The sequence below is a fragment of the Lissotriton vulgaris genome, chromosome 8 (assembly GCF_964263255.1).
Source record: "Lissotriton vulgaris chromosome 8, aLisVul1.2, whole genome shotgun sequence".
Taxonomy (NCBI): Eukaryota; Metazoa; Chordata; class Amphibia; order Caudata; family Salamandridae; genus Lissotriton; species Lissotriton vulgaris.
In genome coordinates this window covers 877,003,828-877,023,595 of record NC_141696.1, presented here as the reverse complement: position 1 = coordinate 877,023,595, position 19,768 = coordinate 877,003,828, and the positions used below count along the sequence as shown (strand labels likewise).

The following is a 19,768-nucleotide window of genomic DNA, read 5'->3' as shown; positions in this document are numbered from 1 at the left end:
TAGTTATTGGTAATTTGCGATTTCTTTTTAAAATGCCCTATTCGGCATTTGTAAGGGTGGCATGTGAGGCACATACAGGCAGGGTGTCTTTGAGACACCCCTGCACCCTTGCTATAATTCTCAAATTGCGATTAGCTAATTGCGAATTCGCAATTTGAGAATTATTTCACTATCATTCCTATGGGCCTCCTGGCCCATAGGAATGCATTGGAAATTATTCTTTATTTGCGAATTCGTAAAATGCGAATTCGCAAATAAAGAATAATAAGGAATCGCTAAAAAATAGCCAGTTTGTACATACATTCCATTTTGCGAATTCTAAATAGCGAGTCCCAAAAAATCGCTATTTAGAATTCGCAAATCAGAATCTTGGTACATCTGGCCCTAAACTAGTAACCCCAAGGTAAAACGTAGTTGATCCTACTAAGGACATTTATAATGCAGGCTGCTGAGTTACAAAAAATACTGCGGGCAGTCTGAGAGGTAGCAGCAATAATGAGCTACCGGCAGCTACAACCTTTTTGAAACGTGGTCAGTGAAGACTTGATAGGTTTGATGTTTGCAAGACTATGTGCTTGGGTTTCAGAAGAGGCGTGGGTAACCAAATATGTTTTGACTAGTTTGTTAGCTATGTCATACAAGTAAAGATATATTAGTAAATGCCATTAGTAGTGAAGTTATTCGCAAATTGGAGGAGATTTGATTGAACTAATGTTCCACTTATCCCTCAATTTATTTAAACTTGAATACTAGCAAACAGTTGCTGCTTTGTTGGTTGTATGCATTTTAAGACTTGTCATTTGCTTTCTCAGGATATGCAGCAGTTAGAGGATGGTGACCTGACTATGATAGGAGATCGTGGCGTGACACTTAGTGGAGGACAGAAAGCTCGTGTAAATCTTGCCAGGTAAAAATGATTTAAACACATTATTCATAAGCAAAATATCAGGTGCAAATAACTTTGAAATTGAAAAGACATAAGTTAAAAGTTTGCCTTGCAGAAACTGTAACGAGCACTAGAAGTGCCAAATGGTGCTGGATAACACCAGGACGTTTCAGGGAGTTTAACACATTATTTGAGGCCAATAGGAAACAATGCAGCTTACATATGTGTGCCAACTTGTCCTGTTAGTGGAGTCATGTACATTTGACATGTCCATAAATTTGTTTCTCCATGGATATTCAACCAGTAGCCACTTTTCAAGTGGTGTCCATTCCACAATGGTATCTCAATAGCTCACCATGTGTAAACATGATAAACATGGTCAATTAGCATGCATATGCATATGCATGAGGTGTGGTATTGGAATATGTTTACTAGTAATTGCAAAATAGACATTTTACTGGCCTGTGTGGCTGAAGCACCATGTGCAGGTGGAAGGGTGCCTCGTGGTGTCTGTCCTGTGTTTGATATAGTCACCCACTGTTGTTTGTGGTTATCAGTTCATCATAGCTCCTGGGATTGACATCTAAACTGTTGAGCTGCCGAACTGTCTCCTGTGATACCAAAGGTCCTCCGAAGAAATACAGTGGTGAGGAAGTTCAGTGTATTAAGTGCCGTGACATAGGTGATGTGTTCTCACTTTCTCAATCCTGACAATGCTCAGGATCACTTCTGTGGAAAACAATACTTGTGTATTTACCTGTATCACACACTCCCTTTGGTTGGCATAAGAGGAACAGGAGACCTTTGGTACACACCAGGACCATTTTAATGTTTTCTATTGCTACTTACTAAATTAGCTACTTCTAACAGGATCACACAGGGACTTTTCAACTTACGTCATTACATGCTGCTTTATTTTTCTGTCTATTTAACACATTTTGTTGAGACTTACAATTACTTTGCAAGGCCAAAATCAAATACTATAAACCTAGCTTTTAAGGCTGTTAAGGCGTTTACAAATTCAGCTGGATACAGAATAAATGAATCCAATACTGAAGTTTTACTTTTAATAACCTCAAAAGAAATACTACCACCAGGTCTGAGCACTCATTACAATACATAACGGCTATTTGGGGGTTAATTCTTCAGAAGATCTCAACACCTTATTTGATGCCAGTTATGCTCCTTTGGTTAGTAAGGTTTCAAATATTTTCAAAATAATGATAATCTGTGTCTTGCGATTATAGGCTGAATACCCTAAATTAAAATGTCAATGCTTCACTATTTTTTCTTTATTTCTACCCTTCCCATTTTTTCTCTCCAATGCACTTTTAACAAATTGACATGATTCTCACTTGTTTTATTTGAGCCAACAAGCACTCACTTCAGAATTAAAGTAAAGAATTTAAGTTGCCAAGTACAGATGGGGGGCTAGCTCTTACTTATCTCTGTCTCTATCATCTAGTTATGCAAGCTCGGTGGGTATTTGCAGATTTACTAGCTTTGCTAATAATCTCTAATTAAAAATGCTTTATGACTTGAAAATTCCAGACTTACCCAGCTTCATTAAACTTCCAAAGATTCCTAAAACCTTAAATTCAGGCCCCTAATCGCTCTGAGTAATCAAAGATGGCGACGGGAACACCCCGCCCCTGCAGCTGCTTCCCTAGGCGCTGGGCTGGCCCGAGGGCAGATCTTCTACATTTTACTCTTTAAATGCTGCATGCGCTGGCCGTAGCCCTGGTCTGGTCGAGCCGACCCGAGGGTGGGGGGCAGCTCCCGATACGAGGCGTCTGGCTCCTTGTTGAGGGATTATCACCAAGTTCAATTCCTCTCTACTGAGTCATGGCAGCATACGGCGTGGCGACCCACCTCTGCCCCAGTGATTGTGCAATTTAGATGAGCCAAAAGCCGGTTTGTTTCTTAATATGCATTGTTGTTCCCGTCTATTGGTGAGACCTGTCCTGGATGGATCTGGAGGCACTCGCACATTACTGACTGTGGCCGAGGAGCTGCGCGCCCTCGGTCTGTGAAGCCCTGGGGTCTTGGTGTTTCCTCCCCCGCTATTTATTTATTTATTTATTTTGAGAGTTTTATATAGCGCTGGCTAGACCTGGAGGTATCAGAGCGCTTTACATAAGGTTCCACAGAAATTACACAATTACATCAGTTACTAGAAAAGCATTTTAAGAGTGTAGAGGACAAAATAAATGGAGCTTAGAAGGGTAAGGGGGTGGGGAAAAGGGGTAGGAGGTAGAAAGGATGGCGAGACGAAGGAGTCTGCCCAAAGTCCGGCTGGGTAGGTGACAGCTGAGGGGGAAATCCACAGTCCATCTCCTCTTTAGCTATCAGGTAGCTCCACCGGGCATCAGCCAAACAGCTAGGTCTCAACGGGAGAACAATTAAAGGGCAGAGAGGAGGGACAAATGGAGCACAAAGGAGAAAGGGGTAGAGTAAAGGGGTAGGGGGGAATACAACAGAGAGACAAAGCAAGTTGTCGCTGGAAACATTTAGGAAGCATAAAGGACGAGATAGGTGGAGCGTAGAGGGTAAGTGGGTGAGGTAAAAGGGTAGGAGGGAGATACGGCGGAGAGACGAAGGAAAGTCTGCTCAAGGTCCGGCTGGGTAGGTGACGGCTGAGGGAGAAGTCCACGGTCCATCTCCTCTATAGCTATCAAGGTAGCCCCACCGGGCATCGGTCAAAATGAAAGGTCTCAACGTTCGGTGGCAAGGTAAAAGATTCTATGTCCAGATGGGTGAGCCAGATGGAGGATAAGCTCGTTGTCTAGTCAATGTCCAATTTTTTGTCCAGGAGTTGTAGCTCATTGTGGTAAAGGACCCCTGTGGATACCATCTTGGGGTCAGGCAAGAGGTACAGCCCCTGGTGTTCTACTCGGCCAGACCTCAGTCTCAGGTGGGCATCTGGATCTATCCATGGCTCTCATAGCTGCAATGATTTCAGTGTTTATAGTGTCAGGCATTAGGTCTCTGGTGGCCATATTAGGGTCAGGCATAATGTAGTTCCGGGTTTCCCCCTCTGAACTTATTGAAATGTATCCCCTCTTTGAACAGTTGAGGTTACATAGGCCCCACGTATCTTCCGTGTGTAAGAAGGTACCCCTCCGCTTCCCCGTTTTGCATTGCTCTGTGGGAGTCCTGGATTTGTGATCCGATGACTTGGCGGTATACGGCAGAACGAGCCACTTTGGTTTTAACCCGCCTGCAAGTGTGGCTCGCCCTTCAAGATTCTGCATACTGCAGATTGCTGTCGCACTTATGATTTTGACTTGTTTTACGGGATCATCCCGGGGTTTTTGATTTTACCCTTGGCGCCCATCTTGTTTTGTCTTTACCATTCTCCATTCACCAGTCACCATTTAGTCCCACTACTGCTGATTTTCTGAAGACGCCCGCAGTCCCTGTACTCGATTCTCTGATGGGCAGCAAAATAAAAAAAAAATCATTGTTCATCGTACACCTTTGGTGGCCATCTTGGAGTGGAGCCCCTCTCCCTACTCATGATTGTGCTGTTGGCCCGTTGTTTTAGTTATAATCGATGAAAATAATACTCCCAGAGAATGTGCCAGTTTCTCCCTTGCCTTTAATCTTTTGTAATTATGTGTATCTTGACAGCCCTCTATACTTGATGCTGAAACTCTTTATTGTCCAATACCATTTTAAAAGACTGGTTGGAGACTTGGAAAAGTGGCCCAACCCCAGACATTTTGTTATCTATGTTCCCTTGAGCTTAATTCTAAGTCCCTGGTGACCCACTCTCTTTTTAGATCCCTTAGTTACATTTATCTACTGTAATGGTATTTACATTGATGCCCTCTATTATCGATGCTTAAAGCCTTTACTGTCCAATCCCAGTTAGCAAGACTGGTCTGAGATTTTGAAAATTGGCCTGACCTTGAGCATGTTGCTTTCAGTGTTATATTCTATCTTATACTTTAAATGCTTCTCTGCAGGCTGCTAGACAATCCGTATTCTATGCTGAATAGCTATTAGATGCATTTAACCTAATGCGCTGCGTGCACCCAAATGGATCTACCTCATTATGTGGCTATTTACCTTAAACGTTTCTTTAATAGCTGCTGGATAATCTGTATTTTAGTTGGAATTGCTCCGAGATGTTTTTAACTTAATGCGCTATGTACTCCCAAAATGATGTACCTCACTGTAACACTTTTATATTTTATATGGTTCCTCACCCGTTGCTAGACAATCTGTATTATTTTGAGGAATTGCGTCTGGTTGTTTTTAACCTAATGCACTACGTGCTTCCAAATTGATCTTCCTCACTTTGATGCTTTTGTTTCAACTGTTTCTTTGCCTGCTGCTAGTTTATCTGCAATGGTAACCTAATATGCTATGTGCACTTAAAGTGATCTACCTCATTTTGATGCTTTGATATTTTAAATGTTATCCTCCCAAACTGTTCTACCTCATCTGGATCTTCAATTGCCTTGAATGTTGAACCGCTCTATCTGGCATCCTTATTCGCCCCAACCTACTCACCTTTATCCCACATACCAGACCCCTAACTTACCGTGGGAAACAGATCATTGTGATCCTGCATATCTCCCCGGTCTCCTCGCAATCTCCCCCCTCGTTTAGGCCTGTTTTTCCCCCCACTTGGTTTACAACAGTGACTCCCCAAGTCGCTCTAACTACTCTTCATATCCCCCCTTCCTTACTCCCCCTAATCTCCTTCTCACGTCCCAGCCATGCCACCCCTCCCACCCTCTCTCTCCTCCTGACCCAGCACTCTCCAGACATGGCCCCAACTCATGGAACAGCCTATACCCCTCCAACCTTTCAAAGAATGGCAAGAAAAATTTCAAACACAAATTACTTACTCATCACCCAGAAACCTTAATAGCCAATACCTACCTTAGTCTCACCTCTGCCACTAAATCAAACTACATTTTCTTCACCAAACACCCCTCTAAATGGAAAAGCACTTTCCTCCGCCACATGAAAATCTCTAAATCCACTAACATTCCTGACCGAGGTCCTAATCTATGGAGGTAAACAGGAGGTCTGGTCGGCTGACTGGTGGCCGTCTGCCCTTGGAACCTGTCCCACACCCTCCCTTGCCGCCCGCAATTTGGGTGTAATTCTTGACACCACACTTTCCTTTGACAGGCAAGTCAATAGGACTGTTTCCACCTGTTGTGGTGTCTTAAGGATTTTGAGAAAACTTTCACACTACCTCTCCCTGGAAGCTCGGAAACAACTCTCGGTAGCTCTCATCTCCTCATGGTTAGAGTACTGTAACGCACTCTATTTAGGCATAAATAAGAGGCTGGTCCAACGCTTACAAGTTGTGCAGAATGCGGCTGCTAGGTTCGTTGTTGATGCCCCCAGGCGGTCATCAGGCTCCTCCATCAGAAAAAACCTTCATTGGCTTCCTAGGCAGGCCAGGATAAACTTTAAGGTTCTGTGTCTTACCCACCGTGCTCTCCATGGATCCGGTGCAGAAGACATTAGGTCTCTTGTGTCCTCCTATACCCCGGGCAGGGCTCTGCGCTCTGCCAACAAGAACCTTCTGTCGGTTTCCCGAACTGTTAAAGCCAGATGGGGAGGGAAGGCTTTTTTTCCCTTGCCCTGAAACCCTGGAACATGCTTCCAGTTGAACTCAAGGGCCATGCATCCCTCGTTCTTTTCCGCAAAGCCCTAAAGACCTGGCTCTACACAGAAGCCTACCTATAGTCGACATCTGGTTTTACCTCTCATTCAGCTGTACCATCTGATGCGCCTTGATGCCTTGGGGCTAAGTAGCGCAATACAAATCTCATTTCATTCATTCATTCATACGGTTTTAAACTGTCTACCTCCCCATCCCCCTCTTTCCCAGTGATATTGACATTTCCTTCTTCAAATCTGTCAACATCAACATAAAAGCCTCAGACCCTCTTTGAGAAACACTTCAGTACCTTCACGTACCAACTCTCTCTACCTACTCCAAACCCCACACAGACCCAACTACCCGACAACCCCATTCTGTCCCCTCCCTCACTAGGTCTACCCCTCCTGCCCCTACACATCAACCCAGTGCAGACTATCATGCCTACTCTCCCGCTCACCAGCGACCAACCTTCACCTATCTTTCTCCCTTCCTCTAACCTCGCTTCTCTCACCCTGCCCCTACAACACCTACCTCATACCCCACCACTCCCTCTGCTAATCTCTCCCTCCCTGAATGGTTCCCCCCTCACACTGAAGTAGCCCTTCCCCTCACCCCCAAACCACACTCACCACCTTCCTCTGCCCTAAATAACTCTAATACTAACCTGTCTATGCACACCTTACATCCTTCAAATCTGCCAGAAGGTCTTTCCTACTGTTTCCCTGGATCCCCCTACACACAATAGGCGTCGTCCCCAGACAAAAACTAAACCCACTGCATCCCCCGACACCCTTACAACCGAACCACTCCCTATTCTTCTAACACAGACGCTTACCAACATTGAGCGCAATCTCTCAATTGTGACCGCCAAACTTTCATGGCTCAGAATGGACTATAACACCCTCAAATCCCTGGTCCTCCCTTATTACAAGGACTACCCCTGTGCCTGTGCCCGAAGCATGCACCTGCCCAACAAGTGGAGAACTACACCCTTCCGTGACCGAGCGAGTAGTCCTCTCCGCACTGTGAGCGACTTATCCTCTTCTGAACTCTGGGACCTCTGAAATTCCTACCTCCCTAATCTGTCGGTTCCCTACCACCCCGCATGCCAACATTCCTGTGATTATGGTTATCAACAGAATCCCTCTGCACACCCTTTCCCCGTCCCCCTGTTCAACTCACCACCATTCAATGCAATCCTACATTAGACAGCCCTAATACCCTCTCCTGCATGCTTGTGAACTGCCGCTCAGCGGTCAGACATGCAAAATAATTATCCGAAATTATACTCAGCGAAGACATTGACATCGCCTTCCTGACAGAACCCTGGTTCAAGGACCACTCAACAGCTTTTCTGGACCTCATCATCCCACCCGGCTTCTCTATCCTCAGGAAAGATAGGCCCATTAGGAAAGGAGGCGGTCTAGCTATAATATATAAAAGCGTCCTTAATCTCTCCCTTCCAATAGACTCTGACTGGTTTGGTGGTGAACTCTTGACACAGGGTGCGCCCCCCATCCGACTGCACAACATCTACCACCCTCCGGGTGAACCTCCTCTCTTTGCTGATGAACTGTCCGACTTCATCTCACTATCCTGTCTTTCCAACTCCAAATATCCCTTCCTAGGAGATTTTAACATCCATTGGAACAATGTTGAGGATCCCATAGTCATGTGTCTCACGAACCTCCTAGAGATTAATGATCTCAAACAACTATGTCAACATCCAACCCACATCAATGGAGCAACCCTTGATGCTATCATTTCTAGCAGTTACCTTGCATCCCTTTCCAGCATCACCCCCACTGACTGGTCGGACCATCACCTCATTCTTTTTAAGATCGTAACTAATCCCGCTCCCCTTACAAAAATCCCCAAACCCTTTAAATTGACCTGAAACCTTAGTCAAATCCCCTCTAACGTACTTGAATATGAACTCCAAGCCCAACTCCTTCTCACCACTCTCTCCCACAATGCCAAGACAGTCAAAGAGGTGCTGGATCACTTAGCTCCTCCCAAACTAAAAAAAACCAAAGAAACATCCCATCCAAATCTTGGTACAACTCTGATCTGAATAATGAAAGACGTTCTCTTAGACAGACTGAAAGAACATGGAGACTACACCCCTCTCCCTCCCATTTAGCCTTCCTCAGATCAGCAAGATCGAAATCCAAGAAACACATCTTCAAGGAAAGGGTCAGTTTTTTCCAAGCACAACTTGATCGTACCAAAAATCGGCCTAGAGAACTTTTCAATATTGTTAGAAAACAAATATCATCCGCCCCCACTGAGCTGAAGGCCTCTTCTGAGAGATGTGCAGAAATTGCTAACTTTTTCTCTGAAAAAATCACCAAAATTGAGCTATCTTTCCTCCCTACCCAGGCTTCGCCTTCCCTTCAACCTGCTGACGATATCTTTTCAGACCTGCCGCCCACGTTGACCCCGCCCCGTCACCCCAACACTCTAACACAGTGTCCTGATACCATCCCTTCCATCTTGCATCTGAAAAATAATGCCTCTTGGCTAGGTTTTCATCCGGTTACTGAACATGAAGTCCTCAACATCATCTCCAAACTTAAGCCCAAATTGCACTCCAAAGATCCTCTCCCTTCCAGCCTTGTCCATGACCTCAAACACATCATTGCCCCTTACTGGACTTCAATCATTAGCTATTCTTTTGCCACTGGGTGTGTCCCTGACTCTCTCCAGCTCGGTCAAATCACACCCATTCTCAAGAACCAATCGGCCGACCCGAATGACCCTAACAACTTTCACCCCATTTCGAACCTCCCTCTATCTAAAGTAATGGAAAATGTGCTCATAGACAACTCGACAATCACATCTACAATTTCAACCCACTTGACCCGCTGCAATCTGGTTTCAGTAAAGGATGCAGCACGGAAACCACCATGCTCAAGATTGTCGACGACCTCCACCGATCCCTTGACAATGGTGAGTCCTGCCTTCTCATTCTCCTTGACCTCTCCGCTGCCTTCAATACAGTTAACCACGCCTTTCTACTTAACTCACTGAAAACCCTTTTTGACATCAACGGTCTAGCGCTCAAATGGTTCTCATCCTTTCTCCAACACATAACACAACAAATCAAAATCAAGGACTGCCTCTGCAACCCCACTCCGGTCTCCCTAGGCATACCCCAGGGCTCAATTCTCTCTCCCTCCCTCTTCAACCTCTTTATGGAACCCCTTACCCTCATTCTGAAACAAGCAGGAATTAACTACCATCCCTACGCGGACGACACCCAACTGTACTACAAGATCAAATCTCAAGCTGATATTATTCACCTTAACAATGCCCTGAGCATGATACAATCCTGGTTCTTCTCCAATCACCTCAAACTTAACCCCAATAAAACCGAAATCATTCTCTTCTCACCTAAAAACAACAAGCTCCCCATCCAAGGCTGGCTCCCAGACCTCAATGCCCTTAACTGTTCTAACTCAGCAAAATCACTTGACTTCAACATCAACAACAAACTCACTCTTAACAACCACTTAAAAACGCAGTAAAAGGAGCTCTCTGCACACTCCGACATCTTAAAAAACTCAAACCCTTCATTCCTGCTGACGACTTTAAATGCGTTGTCTAATCCCTAGTCCTCTCCAAAATAGACTATGGTAATGCTATCCTCACTGGAATCCCCAAAACACACCTTTCCCCCCTTCAGATCTGTGCTCAACTCAGCCGCCAGGCTAATCACCGACTGCAAACGTTTCAACCACATCTCCCCCGCCCTCAAGGCCCTAAACTGGTTACCTGTTGAGGGAAGATCTGCATACAAGACTGCCTGCATAACACACAAAGCCCTCCACCAACAAACCCCGCTGTATCTCTCTGACAAACTTGAAAAAGCTGGCTGTCTCCGGCAGATGAGCAGCTCAAATGCCCTACTTCTCGTCTCCCCCCTATCAAATGGGAGCACCACACAATCCAGCTCGTTCTCGGGAAACGCGCCGATCATCTGGAATGCCCTCCCTAGAGACCTGGGCTACAACGCCTCGTACCACAGCTTTAAACAAGACCTAAAATCCCACCTTCTCTCCAAATACTGGGGTCCTTAATCGCTGCATCCAACCCTTTACTCATTCCCCGTTATTCATACCACCCTTGACAGTCTTTTCTGTCCGACTCTTCTCCCCTCTCTCTCTCTCCTAGACTTTTTTCTCCACTCTAATGCTACCCCCCTCTTAACCTTTACCTCTAGCTCCTCCTCAATCCTTCAAAGCGAAAGCCCCACTAATGAAATGCAGGATTCTGCCTTCTGTTATCACACCAGCCTTCTTCAAATGTAGGAAGACTGTAGGAATGATGGATATTTTTTGTAGGCTCTTGTTCTAAAATTTTCCCTAGCTTTTAGCCTGCTTATAAAAAAGATGTCTGCTTTACCTAGCTTACCTGCAACTATGAGAGATGATGAAGCCTTTAGAAGGGTGGGGACATTGGACATATCACAGAAATGGTGATATATATTTATTACGCAAATAGACAGATTTCAAAGTGGGGATCTGGTCTATTATGGCACAAACTTAAGGAAGAGTTTGCACTATCGGAAGAAAATGGCAGGATTAGACACACATTAAATACTTCGACAATGAGTTCTGTAGCTTTACTAAATCCAACTACACAACTTTAAAAGGGAGCGAATTTCTATTGTCTGATGTTCTTTTACTGATAATTGTTATATTTCAGACCAGATAAAGTGACCACAATTTCTTCCCAAATATTGTCCAGCAGGCCCCAATGAATGGGAAACCAAATTGGGGATTGGGAAGCTTTTGTTTTGGGAATGCTCTGCTCCAAAACCAAGTTTTGGTGTGCAATTTTTTAACTATACCAGTAAGTGAATTGGTCGCCCACTTTGCCTCTTTCTCAAAACAGTCTACTTTGGTAACTCTGTTCTAGAGACCCACCTGAATTTTCAAATCAAGGTTTTCAATTGCGTTTCAATGCTTATTGCCCAAACCATTGTTGGCTGGTACCTTAAAATGATTACGAGCAGCCAATAGGAATACTGGTATCATCTTGGCTGTTGAGTAAATTTGCACAGAGATGGGGCGTGTTTTAGACATATTCTTCCGTTTCAGTTTACAAGCACTTTCTCTTATTGTGATTGTGACTCTATCGGCTTGGTCAGCTGTGGTAATAATTGGGAGGGTCACTTCTGTGTTTATGAGTTGTATTCTGTGTATTTTGTCATGTAGTTTTATAATTTAATTCAGGCATTTTGTACATCCAGTACAAAAAAAGCATAAGGTGTCACCTAACATGAGAAAAAGCAGCAGATGTCGTCATTGGTCACTTTTTCAAAGGTAAACAGAGAAAATAAGAGATGTTTTGTGTTTCCCTTTTACAGAGCAGTCTACCAAGATTCTGATATCTACCTTCTGGATGACCCACTCAGTGCAGTCGATGCTGAAGTCGGAAGGCACCTATTTGATAAGTATGTGGCTTCCTTGCAACCTCACTGCTTAAAATATTTGCATATTTCCAGTCAGCAGATCAGATGCCTTGGAAACGTGGTCTGCCTCTGCCTCAAATCTACTGAATGGATACTTGTTATGCCTTTTCAGGTTTTAGAAATGTACATGTATTTGATGCGCCACTTTCTAAATTCCCCTAAAGACCAGCACACCTTTGAAGGGACTTGGGATCTTATGTTGACTTCTATTTTGTTGTCCCAAAGGTTCAAATTGTTAAAAAAGCAGCCTTAACAACCGCAAAATAGCTTTTGGGTACGATCAAAACCCAAATTGTGATTTGGTAACTTGTTACTGAATTATAAAAAAGATTGGCGATTGCATACCTAATTGCATATGGAAAAGGGCACCTTTAGGGCGTCCCTTCTAATTTGGGATTTCTTATGGTATGTGCCAAAGTTTTACAACTGCAATTGCGCTTGCAAATCATTGATAGGTTCCCAACACCTCAAATGAGGTGGTAACCCATTTGCAAAGGGAATTGGTTCCTTAGGAACTTTTTCCCCTTTGTGAATGTGGTAAAATATTTTTTATTAGTAAACAGTGGCTCCTTGGACTACTGCTTACTCATAAAAAAGTTTTGAAACTTTTTTTTAAAGCACATCCTTTTTTAGGTCTCGTGGCGATTTACAGCACGAAGCGCTGTCTCACCAGAGACCTATTGTTAGGGACGCAGCTTTCCAGGAGACAGCACCTGGCCGCGCGCATTTCCTCTCTGAGAAGGCGATCAGAGCGGGCCACGCGCATGCGAATGCGCTCGCTGTGGCCAGCTGCTTTCTCCTGGGAAACTCCAGCACCACACACGCATACGCATACGCAGAGACACACACACGAGTGCCCACGCACGCACACATACATACAGAGAACCCCCCCACCCCCGCCTTCGTACACATACACACACACGCACACACACACACACAAGTGCACCAAGACTCCCCCTCCCCCCCGCCGTCGCACACATACACACACGTGCGCACACACACACATGAGTGCACCCTCCTCCCTCTACAACTAAGGCCCACTTACCACTACTCCGGACTTCATCCGCCACCGCGGGGCTCTCCCTCGGGCATGGGAGCCCCGCGTCACCACTGCTCCTCTCCTAGCCAGCCACTCCATGGGCGCGAGCTTCCACAGGAAACGGAAGTCCCGCCCCACGGTAGTTTTTCCTCACGCGCACCACAGCACCAGCGGTAAGCGGGCTTCAGTTTCACTTCTCGTTTGGTTTGGGGGATCAGACACAGTTTAGGGAGATCAAGTACGTGCATGGGTCCAAGGAGGGTTAGGGTGGGTGAGGAGCGCTTTCTTCATGAAAGACTTGAAGGACCAACAGCGGAGGAGCACATGAGGGGGCATTTCTCCTCGGCCTCAGGTTGAAGGGGCGGGGTGGGGCTTGCGAGGAATGTGGAAGAGTGTGGAGGGTTGCAGTGCCAGGCACTGGTGAGCGCTGCACCCACTGGTGGGCCCCAGGTGACCGGTACCGAAGAGCTGTCTGTGGGGGAGGAGGAAGAGGCGCTATACAGGGAGCAAAGACTTCACACTATGCAGAGGGCCATCGGGGGCGGGTGATATGAAGGACACACTGGGAGGCGGATGCAGTGCTGTGGGCGTGGGACGTTTTTATGCGTTTTTATACAGGGTGGACGTTACCCGAAGGTGTCAGAGGCTTCACAATAGGAACAGTAATGATACACGAGGAGAACATTACAAGTGAACAAATTACAAAAGCAAACGTTAAGTTTCATGAAGCAAAAGTGACAATAGTGAGCAAACAAATACAAGAGGTAGCAAAGGGTACATTACAGGAGGAAAAAGTGACATGTGCAGGTTACAACAGCGAACGAAGTACAAGTAGATGAATAGTACTGCAATATATGGCAGACACTTGAAGACAAGAACAAACGTTACGTTGGCAATGGTGGCACTTGTGAAAGTATCTAAAGCAAACAAAAAGTATGAAGTAGCAAACAGTGTGTTACAAGAGAAGAGACGTGTGCATGGTACAAAAGAGAATGTGAATAATAACAGCTGTGAGCCCGTGCCTGAGGTGCATCATCAGAGCTGTGTAAATAATAACTGCGTCAGCCCGTGCCTGAGGTGCATCATCAGAGCTGTGTGAATAATAACTGCGTCAGCCCCGTGTCTGAGGTGCATCATCAGAGCTGTGTGAATAATAACTGCGTCAGCCCGTGCCTGAGGTGCATCATCAGAGCTGTGTGAATAATAACTGTGTCAGCCCCGTGCCTGAGGTGCATCATCAGAGCTGTGTGAATAAAAACTGTGTCAGCCCCGTGCCTGAGGTGCATCATCAGAGCTGTGTGAATAATAACAGCTGTGAGCCCGTGCCTGAGGTGCATCATCAGAGCTGTGTAAATAATAACTGCGTCAGCCCGTGCCTGAGGTGCATCATCAGAGCTGTGTGAATAATAACTGCGTCAGCCCCGTGCCTGAGGTGCATCATCAGAGCTGTGTGAATAATAACTGCGTCAGCCCGTGCCTGAGGTGCATCATCAGAGCTGTGTGAATAATAACAGCTGTGAGCCCGTGCCTGAGGTGCATCATCAGAGCTGTGTAAATAATAACTGCGTCAGCCCATGCCTGAGGTGCATCATCAGAGCTGTGTGAATAATAACTGCGTCAGCCCCGTGTCTGAGGTGCATCATCAGAGCTGTGTGAATAATAACTGCGTCAACCCGTGCCTGAGGTGCATCATCAGAGCTGTGTAAATAATAACTGCGTCAGCCCGTGCCTGAGGTGCATCATCAGAGCTGTTTGAATAATAACAGCTGTGAGCCCGTGCCTGAGGTGCATCATCAGAGCTGTGTAAATAATAACTGCGTCAGCCCGTGCCTGAGGTGCATCATCAGAGCTGTGTGAATAATAACTGCGTCAACCCCGTGTCTGAGGTGCATCATCAGAGCTGTGTGAATAATAACTGCGTCAGCCCGTGCCTGAGGTGCATCATCAGAGCGGTGTAAATAATAACTGCGTCAGCCCCTTGCCTGAGGTGCATCATCAGAGCTGTGTGAATAATAACTGCGTCAGCCCCATGCCTGAGGTGCATCATCAGAGCTGTGTGAATAATAACTGCGTCAGCCCCGTGCCTGAGGTGCATCATCAGAGCTGTGTGAATATTACCAGCTGTGAGCCCGTGCCTGAGGTGCATCATCAGAGCTGTGTGAATAATAACTGCGTCAGCCCGTGCCTGAGGTGCATCATCAGAGCTGTGTGAATAATAACAGCTGTGAGCCCGTGCCTGAGGTGCATCATCAGAGCTGTGTGAATAATAACTGCGTCAGCCCGTGCCTGAGGTGCATCATCAGAGCTGTGTAAATAATAACTGCGTCAGCCCGTGCCTGAGGTGCATCATCAGAGCTGTGTGAATAATAACTGCGTCAGCCCCGTGTCTGAGGTGCATCATCAGAGCTGTGTGAATAATAACTGCATCGGTATCAATAGGAGACTAGCTCTAGAATGGATTAATCTGACACGGTTATGGTAGATTAATATTAGTTATGTAGCGACTCAGTATTTTGCCGGGTGGCAATGGCACCTCTTGGGTGTCTTTTGAAAGCCCTCACCCACCAACCTAGTTGGTGGCATGCTTCATCATCGGGCCCACCCAGTGACACCTAGCGTGTCCCGGGTGTGCTTCGACGCCTGATTACAGCGGAGCAGGTATGTCACTGTGTGTGCGGTGTGAGGTGCTAAGGTAAGTGAAATTAAAACGGCTTGGCAGATGGTCCCTGGGGTGAGGATACTTTATTAAAAGGGCCTCTGCCAGCGGTTAAAAATAAGGCTGTGGGACGTTAGAGGCGGGTTACGACCTCCTACGTCCTTGAGTAGTCAACATGTTTCAGCCAGTGCCTTATATTAATCTGGCTTTCATCAGGACAATAAATATGTGTGGGTTAAAATTAGGGGTTGTGTAGTGTAGTCTATGTGTCTACACGCCCTAAAGTGTATCTAGCTGTGAGAGGGGGGATTCCCTTCTCAAGATCACCTGTACATTTAACATTGAAGACAAGTACAGGACAGACATGGGAGAAACAGAGTCACTAGAAAGTATGGGTCTTGAAATGTGACAGCCGACATAAATTGCGAAAGGTGCAGACTATGAGCGGCTCAAGTGTAATGATATTGGTGGTATCATTAATGTGGTATCGCACTAGAACTTCGTAGGTGAAGTGGTTAAAACAGCGGTAAAAAAATTTACAGTGAAAGGTGAAGAGTTGTGGCGCAAGGAACATTTCTTACGCTTTCAATGCTTGTTGATAGCTCCAAGGTTATTGAAGTGGCAGGGTGAAGCCCTAGTTGGGGGAGAGAAAGGTAGGACCATTGGGATTAGGGAACCTGTAGGAGAAAAGTGGGGAGCGCTTACCCTTGGTGGTGATACTCAGCATACTCACAGGATTTCTGGCCAGCACCAGCGTGGGACCTGTTGTGCCTCCTTCGCAGAACCGGTAGAGAATGACTGCTGTGACCGGCTTTTATGCTGTCATAGATTGAGTGATTGACCCCACCTGTTGGGAGAGTAATGGTAGAAAGACTCGCGGGAGGGTCTGAATAGCACTCAGCTGTGTTAGGCATGGAGCGCGTTAGGGTCTGAATAGCACTCAGCTGCGTTAGGCATGGAGCGCGTTAGGGTCTGAATAGCACTCAGCTGCGTTAGGCATGGAGCGCGTTAGGTGTGGAGCGCTAGAGTAAGCGTCTGCAGCTGCCGGGTGCCGGGTGCGGCTGAGTATTGCGCATGCGCGGCCGAAAAGCGGCCCGCGCATGCGTGGAGAGCAAGCGCGGCCGGAATTCGGCCCGCGCATGTGTCAGGAGTAGTGTTCTGGTGCGCGAATGGGAGATTATCCCTGTTCGCGCTAAGGATGAAAATTATCCTTCGTGGTGTGGCTGGGGTGGAAATTGACAGTGCACCAGTGTAACATAAACACGGGGGGACTTCTCCATGATCTACTGTTGGGGGGAGTATCTATTGGAACTGGGTGTTTTGGCAATAATGCACATAGGTGGCACATGGGTGGCACAGCTAATACTTGCTCATTGCACCAACTACTCTCAGGTGCCAGGATGGCGCAGAGGTATTAGATGGGGCCTACCTGGGGCAGGTAGAGGTCAGGGGGCGTACTGTCCTGGTTAGTGGATATTATGGCAGGTCCATTAGGATAAATGGCCTGGAGGTTTCACTGGCATCATAGGGTCAAGGAGTTCCAGGGAATTGCGTCATTGAGCCCATCAGTAGCTGTGGATAGACGATATATCCATCTTTGTTCTTTGTTCAGAAGTTTTTTGTCATTGTTGACGGGACTGACTTGTATTTGTTCAATGACTGTCCATGTAAAGTCGTTGGGGGTGTGCCCATGCGTGATGAAATGATTTGTTAGTTTACTGATGTTTTTCTTGCATCGCATGGTACTGCGATGTTCTGTGATCCTGGTTCTCACTTTGCGAGTGGTCATGCCCACATATCTGAGTCCACATCTGCAGGTTATTAAATAAATCACATTCTGTGAATTGCAGTTTGTGTGGCTCATTTGGGACCACACTTTATTTGGTTCCAGGTTCAGGGTTTTCGTGTGGGATGTTAAATGACAGACACTACAGTCATTACATGGGTAGTGTCCGGTTACTTTCGGCATTCCCCATGCACTAAGGATGGTATTGTCAGGTTTGGGTGGAGGTTTGGGCCTGGTGTTGACCAGTTGGTCTCTGAGATTATGGCACCTCTTGTAGGCGAACCTCGGGGGTTCCCATTTCCTTTGTCCAGAATTTATGATTCTCCAGTGTTTTTTTATTATTTTAGCCACGTCATTAGAGGCAGTGTTGAAAGTAGTCACACATGTGGTGGGTTGTGTGTCGCTTTCTTTGGTAACGTCTTCGAGCAGTGCGTCACGGTTCTGGTTTCTTGCCCTTTTCTGGGTTTTCCTGATGATAGTCTTTGGGTAACCTCGATTCTCTAGTTTTTGGGCTAGGTCCGCTGATTGAGTTTTGAAGTCTTTTACATCCGAGCAGTTTCTTCTGATGCGGAGAAACTGGCCAAAAGGTAAGTTCTCTTTTAGTGGTCGGGGATGGAAACTGTTGAAATGCAGCAGTGAGTTTCTAGCCGTGGGTTTATAGTATGTGGTGGTTGTTAAGGTTCCGCCTTTGGCTGTTATTTGTAGGTCCAGGAAGGCGAGTTGTTGGTTACTGGCCGTGCAGGTGAACTTGAGATAGGGGTCCCTGAGATTGAGCCATTGTAGGAAGTTGTCCAGTTCAGGTTGTAGCCCGTTCCAGATGACCAATATATCATCGATATATCGGTACCATTTTTGTATGTGGATTTTGAACGGGTTGGCTTCCGTATTGATATGTGTTCTCTCAAAGTGGTGGACGTAGAGTCCAGCTACACTCGGTGCGAAAACACTGCCCATTGAGGTTCCGTTGGTTTGTAAATAAAAGGTGCCCTCATATTCAAAGTAGTTTTCTTTGAGGGCAAAGGCCGCGCAGTTCATAACAAAACTTCTGGGTGTATGATAAGGCCAGGGTGAATCTTCCAAGATGTCATGTAGGACCTGCAGGGTGGCGTCTTGTGGGAGGCTGGTGTATAAGCTTTCCACATCCAGTCCTACCAATAGTTGAGTTTCGGGGTCAAAGGGAAAGTTGTCGATGACCTGCAGAAGGTGTTTCGTGTCTCTGATGTACGTGGGGGTTTTTTGTACCAGAGGGTTTAGGTAGAAGTCACAGTATCTTGAAAGTGGCTCCAGAATCGAGTTGATGCCTGATACTATTGGCCTGCCCGGTGGCGGAATGACCCCTTTATGTACCTTGGGTACTGTGTAGAAGTATGGGGTTCTGGTATTGTCCGGGCAGAGGTATTCGGCCTCCTGTTTGGAGATATGTTCGTCTTCCGCTGCCTTTTTCACGAGGTTGTGTACTGAGTTGCGTAGTTGTTCTGAGGGATCCTGCTCCAGTCTGCGGTAGTTCCGGCCGTCGCTGAGTAATCTACGGCATTCCGCATCGTAGTCAGTCTTGTCCAACAGCACGATGCCTCCCCCTTTGTCTGCTGGTTTGATTACCAAAGTGGGGTTGTTTTGCAGGCGTTGTATCGTCTGCCTCTCTTCCCATGACATGTTGTTGTGGTGGTTGGTCGGGTTGAGTTTTTCGACGTCATGGTAAATAATAACAGCTGTGAGCCCGTGCCTGAGGTGCATCATCAGAGCTGTGTAAATAATAACTGCGTCAGCCCGTGCCTGAGGTGCATCATCAGAGCTGTGTGAATAATAACTGCGTCAGCCCCGTGCCTGAGGTGCATCATCAGAGCTGTGTGAATAATAACTGCGTCAGCCCGTGCCTGAGGTGCATCATCAGAGCTGTGTGAATAATAACAGCTGTGAGCCCGTGCCTGAGGTGCATCATCAGAGCTGTGTAAATAATAACTGCGTCAGCCCATGCCTGAGGTGCATCATCAGAGCTGTGTGAATAATAACTGCGTCAGCCCCGTGTCTGAGGTGCATCATCAGAGCTGTGTGAATAATAACTGCGTCAACCCGTGCCTGAGGTGCATCATCAGAGCTGTGTAAATAATAACTGCGTCAGCCCGTGCCTGAGGTGCATCATCAGAGCTGTTTGAATAATAACAGCTGTGAGCCCGTGCCTGAGGTGCATCATCAGAGCTGTGTAAATAATAACTGCGTCAGCCCGTGCCTGAGGTGCATCATCAGAGCTGTGTGAATAATAACTGCGTCAACCCCGTGTCTGAGGTGC

The 19,768-nt window shown here is 46.4% G+C and overlaps 1 protein-coding gene across 2 annotated transcripts in view; it reads left to right on the top strand.

Moving 5' to 3' along the window:
- Nucleotides 1–19,768, top strand: part of ABCC4 (ATP binding cassette subfamily C member 4 (PEL blood group)) — a 1,668,368-nt gene that overhangs the window by 758,780 nt on the left and 889,820 nt on the right. For both annotated transcript variants that reach the window (XM_086934802.1, XM_086934803.1), the window contains exons 12-13: nt 813–907; nt 11,896–11,982. In XM_086934802.1, coding sequence (XP_086790928.1) covers nt 813–907; nt 11,896–11,982 — 182 coding nt within the window. The remainder of the gene's footprint in view (nt 1–812; nt 908–11,895; nt 11,983–19,768) is intronic.